The 17,134-nt window shown below is 35.0% G+C and overlaps 1 protein-coding gene across 1 annotated transcript; it reads right to left on the bottom strand.

Annotated features, from left to right (window-relative positions):
• Positions 1–6,608: 6,608 nt before the first annotated feature.
• LOC132163365 (BTB/POZ and MATH domain-containing protein 4) lies at positions 6,609–17,134 on the bottom strand. The gene is made up of 4 exons (XM_059573627.1): positions 16,434–17,134; positions 11,458–11,803; positions 11,061–11,340; positions 6,609–6,960 (listed from the first exon to the last, which is right to left on the bottom strand). The coding sequence occupies exons 1-4, from the start codon at positions 16,808–16,810 to the stop codon at positions 6,773–6,775; spliced, it is 1,191 nt and encodes a 396-aa protein (XP_059429610.1). The 5' UTR covers positions 16,811–17,134; the 3' UTR covers positions 6,609–6,772.

Here is a 17,134-nt window from a genome sequence, read left to right as displayed (position 1 = left end):
ATTGGATGGTAGTTTGAAGGGAATATGTGAACTTTACCCTAATTAATAATAGAATTTGGCAACTAAATTCTCAAATGACAACAAAATATAATATTTCACTTAGTCTAGCTATTAATTACTAACATTTCTCTTCAATTGGTCCCCTAAAAAACCATTTGCATCGGATTATACATCTCAAATGTAAAATACATTCTATGTCAAAAAAAAAAAAAAAATGTAAAATACATTCTTGTTGCGTTTGTGAAGAGTTACATGTAGCTTGTACTGTTCACACATCAATCTCATTAATATACTATTTCTCTCTCTAGTCACTTTTTTCCCAAAATTTTCTCCTATTATTTCTCTCTCCACATCTCTCTTTTCCCACAATTTGAAAAATATGATTTTAGGAAAAAAAAAATTATAATCCTTATAAAAAATAAATAAATAAAATGATATAGATTAAAATAATAATAATAATAATAGAATAAATGGTCTCTCTTAAATGCCACGTGTAATTTTTTTTTTAATTTTAATTTTAAGTAAAATTGAGAGGAACCATTCTAGTATTCTTCACCGATCTAGATTTTTTTGGAGAGTGCTAAGGAACCAAACAAATAAACTCGGAAAAATTTTCAAACTGACGTGGCAAACAAGGGAGAGAGAATTGCATTTTTTTTAATTTAAAAACCCTTGCCACGTCAGTTTGAAAATTTTTCTGAGTTCATTTGTTTAGCTCATTAGCACTTCTCGATTTATTTATTTATTTATTTATTTTTTGTAACTGCCTACCTTAATTACAAACAATCTGGACAATAATTGCAGGGATTGTTTTACAAAAAAAATTATGTAGGTAAAATTTCGAACTTTCATTAAAATCAGGATAATATACCACGTTTAATATTTACAAAATCAAAAATAAAAGAAAAATCTTCCATCCATAATTGCTTCGGAAAATGTTAGGTGTTCTTCTAGTGTTCTCCCAATTGTGATGTGGCTTTTAAAATCACCAATAGATGATAATCTCAAATTTAACAATAATTTTAAAAACCACATCACAGTGGGGCGCAATATCTGGCATTCCGATGGCTTCCCATCACCTTTATTCATTGAGATCTAGATTTTCTCGGCTTACAAGTTGTTCTTCAATAACCTGTCCACAACTACAAGTAGAACATCATCTACAATATATTTACAGATTCATCAATAAAAAAAAATATATAAAAAAAAAAAATGACAATTAATGTACATACCCATGATCATGGATCACTGTACTGGAAGAACCGCAGGCAAAATCAAGTCCTATTGTATCATCTGCAGCCTTCTTCTTCTTCACTCTTTTCATTCTGGATTTCCTAATGCTACAAGTTCTTCGTACACCCAATTCTCCAAGGATCTTTCCACATGTAGGACATACACTGCAATGTAACAACAAAAAATAATTAATTAATTTGTTTTTTAAAAAAATCTCTTTACACAATATTACTTCAATTTGAACATATCTTAAAGGTTTACTTGGGGTACAAGTAAAACAAATTGCGGAAAACGACATCGAAGGATAAATAATGGAAATTATGGATTGCGAGTTCCGGCAATTATATGAGAAAACCCATATGTCCAAATAAATTTTAAGTTGTTCGGCCATTTATTTAAACATATGAGTTCTATCAGTAAAATTGTCGGAAGTCTATGAGCAGATGAAGGAACTTACAAGAATCCGTTGATGCATTCTTTTCTGTTGGCTCTGCGGCAGTGGCTGCACCATGCCATAATTGTGCTTCCACTTTGGTTATGTGACCTCCGGTAGAACTGGCTAGTGGCCTTATTAAATAGAAATTAGAATTTCCTTTTCCTACCAAAATTAGGAATACTTTTACTGGATTGATTAGGAAACGTTTCGGAAAACCAAAGGTACGTACGAAGTGGGATGTCAAAAGAAACATTAAAGAAACCGACTTGGAACATGTAAGTCAAAAACCTTTCTTGGACCCAAAGAAAGAACCGCGTTCTTTTACTTATTTAATGATTTTTTTTTTGTTTTTGTTTTTGTTTTTTCATAGAGTTTATTGGGGAAAATTGAAAAGAAAAATAAAACAAGTTCTAAGACTTGTTTCGGGAAACGCTGCCATTTCCCGAAACAAGAGAGTGGGCGGTTGCTTCTATTTTTTGTTCAAAGTTGAGTTACCTCTCTGTTTTGATCGTATAATAATAACTCGGACGGGATATCGGAGAGTCGCAACCATTTAATGCCTTTGACGGGGATTTGGATAACAAAATCTTTGAATTTGACCGACTCAAGGTGCTTTGTCTTATAAATTTTTTTAGGATTTTTAATTATGTTAAATTTTTGAAAAAATTACTATTTTTCTTCAAACTATCACTTTATTATTAAAGTTATTATTTTTTGTTTTCAAATTTTTTTTTTTTTTTGGAATTTATATAAATATTTTTCTCAAAAGAGGTAAATTTAATTACTTAATCATTAATTAGACGTGTGGGCTTAAACTTCATTTTAATAGGTGAAGCCTAATACGTGAAATATTTAATTTAAATGAGGTGAATTGACGGAGTCAATACCATGTTAAATTACCAGTTGAGAAAGCTTAAGTTTGGAAAAGGTAAATTTAATCACTTAATTATTAATTAGTTTAACAAAAATGAAGTGATAATTTGAGGGGAGGAGTATGTATATATATTTTAAAAAAAATTGTAATTATTATTTTGAAATTAAATGATTTATCACATGAAAATTTATTTTTTAAAAAATAGGATAAATATTGAGATAATAAATTTTTAATTGATAAAATAATAATAACAAGTATGACATCATTCTGACTATTTAATTTAAAAATAATGAATTAAGATTTGAGAAAAGATTCATAATAAAATGGAACATGATCCTGTTAAAATAGAGATAAATTATTTTATAGTCAAAATTTGTTTTATTTTATCTAGTGATATACATGGTGCCACGTTTTTTTTTTTTTTTTTTTTTTTTTTTTATAAAATTGAGAGGAAACCATTCTTAGTATTCTTCAATCGATTTGCAGATTTTTTTTTTTTTTTTGTAATTGTCTAATCTTAATTACCAACAATGTGGACAATAATTGCAGGGATTTTTTGTTTTGTTTTGTTTTTTTTTTTAAAAAAAAAAAAAAATATGTAGGTAAAATTTCAAACTTCCATTAAAATTAGGATAATATATCACGTTTAGTATTTACAAAATAAAAAATAAAAGCGGAAAAATCTCCCATCCATAATTGCTTCGGGAAATGCTAGGTGTTTTTCTACTGTTCTCTTGGTGTCTTCCCAATTATGATGTACCTTTTAAAATTACTAATAGATTAAAAGTCAATAATGATAATTTCAAATTCAACGATAATTTTAAAAGTCACATCACAATTGGAAGAATACCAAGAGAACACTAAAACAGCACTTAACATTTTCCGAGCTTTTATACTTTTAATCACTCCCCCACGCAATTATAGCGCGCAATATCTGGCATTCCGTTGGCTTCCCATCACCTTTATTCATTGAGATCTGGATTTTCTCGACTTACAAGTTGTTCTTCAATAACCTCTCCACAAGTAGAACAGCATCTACAATACAATATATTTACATATTCATCCATTAGAAAAAATAAAAAAAAAAATTTAATTTTTTTTAAAAAATTTAAAAATTTAAAAATTAGACAATTAATGTACATACCCATGATCATGGATTACCGTACTGGAAGAACTGCAGGCAAAATCAGGTCCTATTGTATCTGCAGACTTCTTCTTCTTCACTCTTTTCATTCTGGATTTCCTAATGCTACAAGTTCTTCGTACGCCCAATTCTCCAAAGATCTTTCCACATGTAGGACAGACACTGCAATGTAACAACAAAAAATAATTAATTTTTTTTTTAAAAAATCTCTTTACACATATTACTTCAATTTGAACATATCTTGAAGGTTTACTTGGGGTACAAGTAAAACAAATTGTGGAAAACGACATCGAAGAATAAATTATGGATTGCGAGTCCTGGCAATTATACGAGAAAACCCATATGTCCAAATAAATTTTAGGTTGTTCGGCTACTTATTGGGACTGATGGGTTCAAATAGTAAAATTGTCAAAAATTTCTGAGTTGAAAGAAGGAACTTACAAGAAACCGTTGTCGCATTCTTTTCTGCAGGCTCTGCGGCAGTGGCTGCACCATGCCATAATTGTGCTTCCCACTTTGGTTATGTGACCTCCGGTAGAACTGGCTAGTGGCCTTATTATATAGAAATTAGAATTTCCATTTCCTACCAAAACTAGTAATACTTTTACTGGATTGATTAGGAAACGTTTCGGAAAACCAACTGTACGTACGTGGAGGGATGTCAAAAGAAACATTAAAGAAACCGACTTGGAACATGTAAGTCAACAAAAACCTTTCTTGGACCCAAAGAATGAACCGCGTTCTTTTATTTATTTAATTATTTTTTTTATTATTTAGTTTATTGGGGAAAATTGAAAAGAAAAATAAAACAACTTCTACGACTTGGGAGTTGGGGAGGAAGAAATCGAGAGATCCACTTGCTTATCAACTCCATTATTTGTATTTATAATCCCTAGAATACAAGAAGAGATTCCAAAAATAAAACATTTAAAACATTTAGGGGTCAAAATCGGAATCTACCATTTTTAGGGGCCAACAAATTGTTTTGCTTAATAAGTATTATTATAATTAGTAAAAAAAATATTTTTAAAAATTCATTACCAATGACAATAACATGCGATTCTTTTAAGCCTAATATAAGTATGAAGACAAAAAAGAAAAAAAAAAATTCACAAAACTTCCATAAATTTTCAAACGTTTTGAAATTACCTCTTCATGATTTAAAAAATCTCAATTTAGGGTATTGAAGATTAAATTCTTTGCAATATCCCCTGTTAGGATTTTTCATCAAAATTTTCAAAATACTTGTATATTTTTATATTAAAAAATAATTATTTACAAAGATTCAGGCTTATGAATTTTTTTTTATTTTTTTTATTTTTTATTTTTTATTTTTTTTCAAATTCCGTTAAATCCTTACGTTAACCTGAATCTTAGTAATTTTTTATTTTATTTTTTATAATAAAAGATTGGATATTTTGAGAATTTTTACCGGAGTGAACGAAAATCCTGACGGAAATGTGATATTATAAAAAATAAAAAATTTGATATCTTAAATTAAAATTTTTTCAACTTTAGAAAGTAATTTCAAAACCTTAGAAAAGTTGAACGGAATTTTGTGTAATTTCCAAGAAAAACACAGAAAAGAAAAGAGAGTTGAAATTAATTGAGAGGTTTCACCTTATGTACAAACAATCGTACTTGGAGATGGACGTGGGAGAGAGAGAGAGAGAGAGAGAGAGAGTGACGACGCGCGCAAAGAAAATACAAAATGGGGAACAAAGAATAAGCTAGAGCTAAGGTTTTATAGGGGTATAATTAATTATTATCATTATTTGGTAGAGTAATGCTAGGGATCCTATTTTTATCCCCTTAAAGTTAATGTGGTTTTTAAAATCACTATTAAATCAAAATTTAAATATAATTCATTTAAAATTTAATAGTGATTTTAAAAGCTACTTAGGAGGATAAATAGATGGTCCATAACGCTACTCTATTTGGTCTTTATACTATTAAATGGAGATTAATATCATTATGCATATGTGACTTTTCAAATATTTAATAAATGGGGTACTTAAAATATAATTAATAATAGAATTTGACAACTAAATTCTCAAATTACAACAAAATATAATATTTCACTTAGTCTAGCTATTAATTACTAACATTTCTCTTCAATTGGTCCCCTAAAAAACCATTTGCATCGGATTATGCATCTCAAATATAAAATACAGTTCATTGTAGCTTGTGTTGTTCACACATCAATTTCATTAATATACTATTTCTCTCTTTAATTACTTTTTATCCAAAATTTTCTTACTATTTCTCTCTTCATATCTCTCTTTTCCTCCCCAAAAAAAAGAAAATTAAAAATTGTCTAATCACCACCATAGCTTGAGGGGTGATTTGGCCTTTGGCCACACAGGTTTCTCTTTTATTTATTTATTTATTTTTTTTGGGAACACATACAACATTTTAACTTCTAAAATTTGCATTCGAGGGTCATTTGCAATATTTTCAGTCCATTTTGATGCCAACTGCAAAAATATAAAAAACTTCAAAAAAAAAAAAAAAAAAAAAAGATGAAGAAGAAAAAAGTTAGTGTTTGCACGAGTCAAATTACCAAAACCATTTAACAAATACTGCTGCTTGACTAGGCATGCTGTATTCATAGATCCATAATCAATAGCATCACTCACCTAATAAATATTTGACGCATTATACAAAATCAGTGAATTAATAAATATAAGCAATGCTATCACCCCACAAATCTATCATCCCTCCCCAATGAAAAGAAAGCAACGTTTCTCTTTTTTCTTAAGGATAAAAAAAAGAAAAAAAAAAGAAAAAAAAAAAAAAAGAAACCAAAACCAAAACGAACCCATTTATTCATATCCACATTGAAAAATAAGGGATTTGTTAGCACTTGGCAGTTTTGCACGCAATGAGATCCTACACCACATCCCTTAACCACGTTGCACTAAAGCTAAACTAAACACTCTTTTTACTGATTTCGATGGAAAACTGTTGACAGTATTACAGATTTCAGGCCACCACTTTACATGGAAAACGTACCAGAAAGTGTCTTGCAATTTTTCGACATTATCACCTGCATTTACAATAACAACAATCAGGCATCACTGCATCAGGTTCTTTGCCTCACTCTCCTCCCATTTGTATCTCCACCATCTGAAAGTTGGGCCCAGACACTCCGAGATTTTCCACCTCCGCTGCTGCAATCCTCCTCACAACCAGCAATCGTCTTTAGGATCTCCGACTGTAGCGATGGGCAATTTTCTTTCAGGTAGTGGAAGCCATCTGATCTCATCACAGCTGCATATGAAATCCGAACCAACATGTTGAGCACAAGAAAAAATAAATAAACATAAAAGTGGGAGGAATAATAGATTCTTCCCTCAATTTCAGAAACTTCGGCTACTATGCATGCGTTTTAAGAATGAGATATTCAAATAAATGTACAGAATAATGTGCCAAAAAAAAAAAAAAAAACCTTCAGAAAGCGCCTCTGATTAGGTTAACCATACAGATTTAACAAGATCATAAAATAATCTAAAATGTGGATCATTCATGCTTTGATCCAGAAATCTAACCACAATAACTGGAATGAGGCCATTACTAATGTGGCAAAATTCTTTCTACAGTCTGGCTTTCATTGAACCAAGGGAAGAATTGACAGTGAGAAGAAATTTTGCATTAAGGCAGAGAAAAATAATCCATCCAATTTAATTGAGATGTTCAAAGATAAAGAAATTATAGATATAAAATCTTAAAGTCTGGCACAAATCCATCCAGTTTCTAGTGCCTTTTCTTTTAATATAAAACTCCATTCAAAGCTTCAAGAACACAAGTCATTCACGGAAATCAAGAAGAGCAATAATGCCCCTTAAACTCCAACACAAGAAGTAACAATAGGGGCCAACAGAAATATCCTCCAATGTAGCTCTACTGATAACTCTTCTGTTCCCACACTATTCCTATTGTGATCCTTCAGTAATAAGCAAAAGAACACAAATGACCAAATCTCCTCCCCAACAGCAGCAAAGTTCATAAAGGCTAGTGTTGGTACTATATATCGTCATGGCATTGATGGAGGCATTTGGTGGCAACTTGCTCCCACATCAGTTGCACAACCACGTTCATGAGACCATAGTTGTCAAATTGATTAATCTTTTCTGAAGAAAAGCATATTAGTCAACCCATGGCATTGACTTGTAAAATGTAGGAAAAAAAAACTTTTTTTTATAAGTAATCAAATCTCATAAAGAATGGCAGAGAGGTGCCACTTAAGTACATGAAAAATATACAAGAAAAACATCCAAGAAAAAGAAGAACACATATCAAGAAATTCTAAGAAATTAGAAAAATGATAACAGTAGCAAGCAGTCATCCAAACATAAATAGATTTAAACATAATGGCTTTTAACTCTATCATCATCCTCATTAAGGCCATCTTTTTAGACTCTTCTTCCATTTGGAATACAACTTGGATTGCATTGGTCATGGTATAAAATCTACTTGCAGCCAAAACCGTAGAAAGATTAGGAGTGAACCCTTAACAAGACATAGAAATCCTAACATATTAATTCTGCAGAAATCATGGCCAAATTATAGTGCATACGGGTATACTTTTGTACCACAGAAGAGGATGTGAAGACTAAGTTAAGTTCTACGAAAATTTCCATAAGGAGACAGTGGAGTGAGCAGTCTAGGGTGGATGGAGTGGCAGAAAGACTAGCAAAGTAGGGAGGCCTAGTTAAACATTGGAAGTCACACTTGACTTGTATAAACTCAATTAAGCTGCCCTCTCCTTTCAGGAGATGGGGCTCAAGGTCTTTCACCAAGTATTAGGTAACAAACTTCATCAACCAAAACTGTTAGGAGGTTTGCTTTTTTATCTTTTTTATTATTATCTCTACAGAGTAATATTTTTTAATTAAAATATTGTTAAAAATTAATGTTCAAATTCTTTATAAATTTTGTTATTCGTTGGAAATCTTACTATTTATTTCACTCTTTAAAATTTTCTTTACGTTAAATGCTCTTTTTAGGGCAGATGAGGTTTCTTCCATAGGGCACAACCATAGCAAGGCATCGAATGGGTAATGGGCAAAACAGTGGGAAAGGCAAGTCCTTCATGGGCAACAACAGTACAAAGCAAAGGCGTGCCTATTCTGCAATTACCAGCAGGGTTCCGCAGGACCATATGGCATGGCTCAACACTTTCATCGCTTACAGGTGGCAATGGCTTACAATGTTGTCAGTGCTTGTAGATGGTGATGGCTTAAAATGTTGCTCAATATGCATTAAGTATCAACCAATCCCTCCAAGTCCCAGACCAATCCCATTATAGCACAAAAACATAGCTCACAAAGAAAGGCCCAAGGCATAAGCACTCAATTGCAGCAAGACAGCATTGCATTAGGAGCGTTCATGCACCAACATACTGGCAGAAAGATGCATGCTACCTGCCTAATACTTGTAACATGGGGCAGTTATGTGGCTGCTGGCAGGAAAAGTCAATGCATGGCATTTTATGTAGTAATTACCTCTGCATTGGTGCCATATACCGAGAGCACCTAGTAAAAATGTTCCAAGAAAGCAATATCCACATAACTATCTATTGTAACTATAACTATGCCCTACAAAAAGGAAATGTCAATAATGTAAAGAGGCAATTGGTTGGCTACATCCCATCATACACTATTATGAAGTAATCAATGCAGGAAAGTTCTCCTATATGATCTATGTGTTTACTTGGTGCCTGCATTCTGTAGCCTCACAGGTCCATTAAGTTGAGACTATCTAGTGACTTAGAGCCACCAAAAGGTAAAATTCAAGCATGAAAGTGAAACATGACCACCAGCAAGATGCCACAGACTCCTGAAAATAAAATGTGTCTAATTACTCGCATAGCAAGACCGTAAGGAAGAAAGTGATTCATCCTGTACACAGAATGAGTAGGTATTTGGAATGATGCAACTACCGATTATTCAATTGATATAATAACAATCTGTGTATGCAAAATGCCGCCGCTGTAGAACCCCCTTCAAGGAAGGTTGTCCTGTTCATTTCTTAAAAAGGAGCAGCACCAAAGTAAGCTTTTTTCAATGAGAACTCACCAATCCATATGCCATCAACCTTCCAGAGTTTAATAGTGTCATTTCAAAACATGATAACTAATTCTGAGAGAAAACTGGCTCAGTACTAAAACTAGGACTTCTATGAAAAATAACATAATTGTGCTATCAGTCACTCTACCTAAGATTTGTCTATACAAACACAAAATATTGCTGGCAAGTGGCAACCCCCCAAACCATAAGGACACGCATACATTGGCATGGATATTTTAAATGTTAAATCTGCCCACGTTTTCAAGAATATTTTCCAAAAAATCACTTGCATTACTTCTTCCTTGTCCACACATAGCAAATAGATTGGAGAAGCTGCAATGAGATTTTTTATGGGATGGGATTGGTGAGGAATTTAAATTTTGGTTTACTGGTTATTTGTTCCCCCCTAACATCATTGGGAGTTAGGATTGCAAAAATAGAGCACACTCAACCAAGCACTGCTAGGCAAATGGTTGTGGACATATGATGAAGGGAATCATTTTTTGAGTCATTATTATGTAAGAGAAGGGGGGTGGGGTTAGAAGCATGGAGTGGCTGGAGCACAAAACTGATAGGGTTATCACATATCTTCTAGACAAATTTAAAGAAACTCAATTTTTTGTTAGATAAGTAATAAACTAATCTCATTAAAAGCGTAAGGCACCCCTAAGTACATAGGAAGTATACAAAAGGAACCATCTAACTAACAAGGGCAAAAAAAAAAAAAAAACTTTGTCCCTTGATCACGTCAATTTTAAGGAAAAATATTTTATAATTTTCAAACATGTGTGGAACGGCCTGGTAGGGTTTTTTATTTTCTTCTTGTTTTCTACTAAAATGCCTTTCGCTATAGATCACAACAATCTACACATCTTGTGTTCTAATAACTGAAAATAACATATACATAGATACATAGATACATAGATATATAACTTCATACATGCATGCAATCTCAGCTGGACTTGTAAGTCTGTATGAATGAAAAGATAGGAGTACTGAAAATCCACAAAAGGCCAGGTATTGTAACAGAATGCCCTGGAAACGATTATTTGATCACTTCTTGTCAGCAAAGTTTGAAGAAACCGGTTTCTATTTATTTGTTTCCCTCAAACATAGAAGTAAGAAGAGTTCATAGCTAAAAAGAATGACCATTTGACTCAATGGCAGCATTCTAGTGAAATGCCGCTTTAGTCAACATTTCTGACCTTGCATTCAAAAAGAATTTATTTCATCTTTCCATAATTTTTTACCAGAAGACTCTAATTTTGAGGAAAATACCATGTGTAAAACCAGAGGGCATACCTGCAAGGTTTTCAGAGGCGAATCTCAGGCAAACAGCTTTTAATTCGGAGGCATGACAGCGGTCGGCCAAGGCCAGAATTTCAGCAACAGAGTTCACTGCTATATCCTTGCAGATATGAGACTCACACATCAATTTGAGCCTCTCCAAACCATACCTATCTGCTGCTGCTAACAACTTTGCCGTCAATGTCTCAGATACTGGAGATGGACAAGATGAGCTTGATGATACAGACTCCACATCTTCTGTAAGGGAATCTTTGTATATAAAATGCAGCATGGCCTATTGGACATACCACGACAAGCAGTAGTGAACTGTAAAATACCACCACAAGAGCACAAGTGCTGACCCATGCCTCAACACTGACAGAAACGATAGAGAAGTAGGAGGATATTTTACCTTAAAAACCTTAGGTTCAAGATCTGTTACAACAATCTCCTGCTTATCTTCCTCTAACCCATCGAAAAATTTGGATCGAAATAAAGGGGACCGAGCAGCCAGTACTAACTTATGAACATGAAATTTTTCCCCCTCCACATCAAAAGTAACATCTGAACCTTCCATATTTTCCAAAAGCATGCCAAAATGTGCTCCGATATCAGATTCTGGGACTCGAATTCTGTGTAGTCGTGGACAATCAATTGCTGAAACCACGACTCCAACGGTACAATTGATTTTCAAGCAATCATCCTTGAGGTAATCTGAGCTTTCAAGCAAAGTTCGTCTGAAAAAACGCTTGTATCCCCTAAATTATGGCACAAATAAACAATATTTAGCATCTTGCAAATGATATCAAGTAAAAAGATAGCTGCCTTGATATGTCTAAGTTTGGGAGTTTTAAAGTAGGAAGGGCTACCAACCAGCGGGTAGCACAGCCTCTGGAACCCAAAAGAATGACCACAAAAACCATTACATTTCAGGTTATGGGAAAACAAGGGCAGCTCATAACAAAAACAAAAAGACAAAGAAGAATAACCTGGCAAAAAACTGTCCTGCTTGTAAAGTAGCATAGTGGAGGAATGACAATAAAAGTTTTCGATATTACATTCAGAGCAAAAGAATCCCATCGCATCACATTTAGATCACGGAAAAAAAGGCCGCAGCATAAAGAAGTACAAGTAAAACGACAGATCTTACACTGATAATCGTCAAAGCTAAAACTATAGCTAATTAATTGATTCTACAAAAATTGAGAAGGAAAGGTCAGGAATAAAGATTACATGGTACATTTCAAGTGTTTGTTGACTAGACATCTTACAAGTTCAGATAACATAACAAGGATACTTTATTACACGTTGAGAGATGAAGCTATTGGTAAAATGTATGTAATAAACAATCACCCAGTAACTAATGCAGTTTCTATGGTCAGGGAATTCTTGTAGAGTCACTCTTCATACCACTTAAAGAACACTTGATGAATTCTATGTTATGTAAAGGAACAAGTAGTCTTCCTTCTGAAGGGTACTACAATATCGAAGATGCCAGTAGAGAATGATACACCTAAGCAACTATGAAACAGATAAGAATTTAGTAGGTAGACATTGAACACAGGGCAAACTTGTGACCCACTTGTGACCCACGTGTGACAACTAAAGACAACCAGAAGATATATCAACTAGCCATTAGTCTGTTCAGATATATCATCTTGCTCAAGCTGGGCTTCTGACATAGTAACTCCAGCTTCAAGGGAAGCTGTTGTAAAGACCTCTTATATATTATCCGTACAAAGAGTTTTAAGTCATTATGCCTTTCTGAATTTATAATAGAATTATAGGCTTTTACTTTATTTCTCCTCATCCTCCACCTCCTTGATAAACTAATCTAAAGAAAGGATATTATATTTAATCATGAAAAACAAAAAGAGCAAGTAGATTTAATCATTATATCAACAAAAATTATTCATTCAGAGAACCTTGGCTACTTTCCTCACTTATTGTTCTCACTCTTGCTCTTGCATCAATGTAATCTATACCACTTTCAGAAGTTGAATATCTTAAGCACTTTCCACATTTAGTTAGAGAAATAATACCCTGCCAAACCAAATTTTTGAATACAAAAACTGTATCCCATAAACTGCATGACTTTTTTTTGATAATAAATGGATTTCACTAAAAATCAATGGGTGCACCCAAGTACACAAGATATATATTTTTTTTTGACAACAAGGAACCCCTACAAGGCAAGGCCACTTCGTGTTCCCACTCTTGTCGGATAAACTTCGGACCCGAATAAAGCACCCTTTCCACACAGATTTAATACTCCAGCTTCGCCGGCGGGCTGACCCCCATAAATTGTTTGCACCCAAGGGAATTCGAACCTTAGACCTGATGGGAATGCCACCAAGACCAAGACCCTTACCACTTGAGTCAACCCCCTGGGTTAAAAATTATACTAGAGAAACACGTAAACAAAAAATGAAAAGAAATCATAGAAGTCATGAAAACTAGAAACATGAAAGCAATCATAAGTAGCAATCCACTGAAATAGGGGGGAAAAAGCCTTTAGCTCTGCCACCGTCCTCTCACTGTCTTCAAAGCTCTGGTCATTTGTTTCTCTACAAATGCACGAGATCAAACAAAGCGGGACCATTTCCCACAAAGCTTCACTTTGAGAGTTGCCAATCTTTCTTCTCCAACATGTGAGGTGTGAGGAGATCTCTCAACCTTCAGGGCATGACCCATGCCAAGCCGCATAAACCAAAGATAGAGTACCATAAGGCACTAGCTATCTCACATTGTAGTAAGATATGGTCAACGGTTTCCCCGCACTTCTTACACATATAGCACCAATCTGCTACGACGATATTCCTCTTTCTTAAGTTGTCCATTGTAAGGATTTTACCTAAAGCAGCAAACCAAGCAAATAAAGACAGTCTCAAAAAGGATTTACTCTGCCAAATACACCTCCAAGGGAAGGGATTAGTGTCATGAGGGATCAAGACATTATAGAATGATTTTACATCAAACAAGAATATCTTGGAGGGGTTCCAACAAAGCTTATTAGCACCATCCTATTACAGCTTAATGGAATACAATTGGTTGAAAAACGAGGAAAAGAATTCAAACCTCCAATCATGCTTCGCTTTAACAAAATTAACGTTCTACTGATGGGAACCATTCGAAAACTAAAGATGATCAGCCACAGAAGCATCCCTAAGGCAAGCAATGCTATACAACTCCAAAAACACCACCTTAAGGGGTTGTTCCCCTACACCACACATCATGCCAAAAACTAATTTCGCCATTTCGGTGTCATCACCCACGTTGAATCTAGAAAATCTAGAAAGCTCCTCCCATCCCCTCCTAGTGAACTTCTATAGACCCACCCCATAAGACTTGGAGACTTCGTTAAAGCACCGCCCACCCCATTGACTACCATATTTCATTGCCACTACCCTTCTCTACGAAACCTCTCTCTCAAAGGTGTAATGCCGTAAACACTTTTTAAGAAGGGCTCGGTTGAACATATGCAAATTTTGAAACCCCAAACCCTCCCTCTGAGATTGGAGAAACATACCTTGCGCCATCTCACCAAGTGGAATTTGGTCTCTTTACCCATACCTCCCTACAAAAAATCCCGTTGCAACTTCCCAATTCGATTGAAAACGGTAGCCAGGAGGGGATACAAAGACAAGAAGCAAGTAGGAAAATTAGATAAGTGCTCTTGATTAAGGTAATCCTACCCCCTTTAGACAAGTACAGCCAATTCCATCCAGCCAAACAACATTCCACCTTCTCAATAATGCCATTCCAAATAGGTTTGGCTTTAAAAGAATCACCCAAAGGAAGACCAAGGTACTTCATAGGCAAAGAGAAGACCCTGTAACCCAAGATCCTAGCCAAACCTTCTTTGTTATTGATCAAACCTACAAGAACCAACTTGGACTTAGCAAAATTGATCCTTTTTTATAATTAATTGATCTTCAAGTCAAACAACTTCAAAACACAAGAACAAGCATTGCAAAAGACGGAGATGATCTAGGTCTGCTCCAGAGAAAATAAAAAACAGAAGATGAGAGATATCAAAGCCACCAACGTCCCCAGTTCCCACAGAGAAGCCAATCAACAAACCTCCACTCACTGCAATAAAAATCATCCCACCCAAAGCCTCCATCACAATGACAAACAGCAATGGACACAAAGGATCCCTCTATATCAAGCCATGGGGACTACAAAAAAAAAAAGGGTGGGAGCGTCGTTCACCAAGAGCCACGCCCACCCTCCTCCTCCTCAACATGTACAGCAAAAAATACCAATTAACATGAGTATAAGCTTTTTTTCTAAGTCCAATTTGCAAAGCACATCCGGCTCCCTGGATTTTATTCCACTATCAAGGCATTCATTAGCAATGAGAACAAGGTCTAGGATCTGCCTTCCCCAGGTGAAAGCACTTTGAGACTAAGAGGAGGATCTAGTGCCAACACTTTCATCTTCTAAATATACTAATATCCATATAATATTACTCATACAGTTTTCTGCATGCATTTAAGCTGCTTAAAGAACTGCTGATTAAGTTTGCCAATGTTCAATTTCAGGGAAAAAATAAAAAAAATTGGAGCTGCCAGTTCAACTAAATTTCAATTTATTAGTTTATTATTGTTTTAATCAAGAGAATGATTATATGCCACTATACACTAAAAGTTAAACCCAGTACACCTATGATTTAAAACATACATCGCTGAATTATAATTAATATTAACAGAAATACTAAATTTTTACAAGGATATGAAAATGGATCGCTTGTAAAAGTAAAACAATACTTAGAACTTTAGTTTGCACAACTAAATTTGTATGTACAAGTTTTTCTCTAAATGAGAAACAAAAAGGTTATATCAGAAGCTCTATTCAATTGCCAACCCGCAATAATACTCATCATAAAACCCAAGCACAGCTTCCGGTCAATACATCAAACTTCCCAATAGGCAATAGAATCATAACAAGGAACGATTATCACAATTCCAGTATGCATTAGTCTCCAAGTCGTATAAGTATGATTACATTCCAAAACAATATCTACTAAGCCAAGATTTAACAGTAAAAATTCCTCAATTTCTAGTAAAAAAATACTCTATGCAACTTGGTTCCAACCACTAAACCACACCACATTTGTACGCTTAACCACTCAATTAAGACTGACCGCGTTTAATGCGTTAATCCGACTATCAATCACAAATTAGAAAACACCAGCATTTTGGGGGGAAAAGGATCTTCTCCATTTCAAATCCCCTCCATTTATTAGATTTTGAAGGATAGTGTTGTCCAAAAGTTTTAATGATGATTGTGCATTAAATGCACTGCCATTCAAAATGCACTAAATGGAGGAAATGAAGGGAATTTGAAATGGAGAGGATCCTTTTCCATTTTGGGGAGGCTTACCACATGCTGCCGCGATACTTGAGCGTGTAGGGACCGCTCTCGAGCGAGCGATCGAAATGGCTATGGACCTTGTGCTTGCCTTTGCCGCTCTGGTCCACGAGCGTCAATTCGAACAAGGCTCTGACATCGGTGCCCTCGCTGGCGAGCGCGATGAAGACGGACACATACGCGGAATTGTCCTCGGGGTTCTTGCCGTCGGGGTAGAAGTAGATCGCCCACTGGTACCCTCCGACCGTGAAATTGTCACTCGCGATGTGCTTCCCCACCCCCATCCCCTTGGCCAATGAGTAACCCTGGATCACAAACTTGTGCGAGCCGTTCTCGGTCTCCGTCACGGACCGCGAGCTCGTCGGAGGGCTCGTCTCGCGCCGTGCCATTATTTTGTCGCTTGTCTTTCTAGGGTTGCTGAGGGAACGTGAGGCTCATGGAAATGGAGGGGATTGAGGCGGAATTTTTTCAAATGTCGGGGGTTTTGGATTTTGGGTGCAATGAGAGGGAATTGGGGTTTCTCTCTTGTGTGATTTTCAAGTGGTGGAAAGAAGGGAGGACGAAGAAACAGCTCACCGGGTTGTCGGAGGAGGAAAGTGGACGTGCCACGTCATGGCCCAGAGGGTTCCGAAGTGAGTTAGACTGATTGTGATGTGAAATTACTAGAATATCGGTCGTTATTTCGAAATGGCGACGTGGGGAAGCCTTTTTAT

The sequence above is a fragment of the Corylus avellana genome, chromosome ca10 (assembly GCF_901000735.1).
Source record: "Corylus avellana chromosome ca10, CavTom2PMs-1.0".
NCBI classification, from domain to species: Eukaryota; Viridiplantae; Streptophyta; class Magnoliopsida; order Fagales; family Betulaceae; genus Corylus; species Corylus avellana.
Note: the sequence above shows the minus strand (reverse complement) of the source record. Positions and strands in the feature narration are given on the sequence as shown.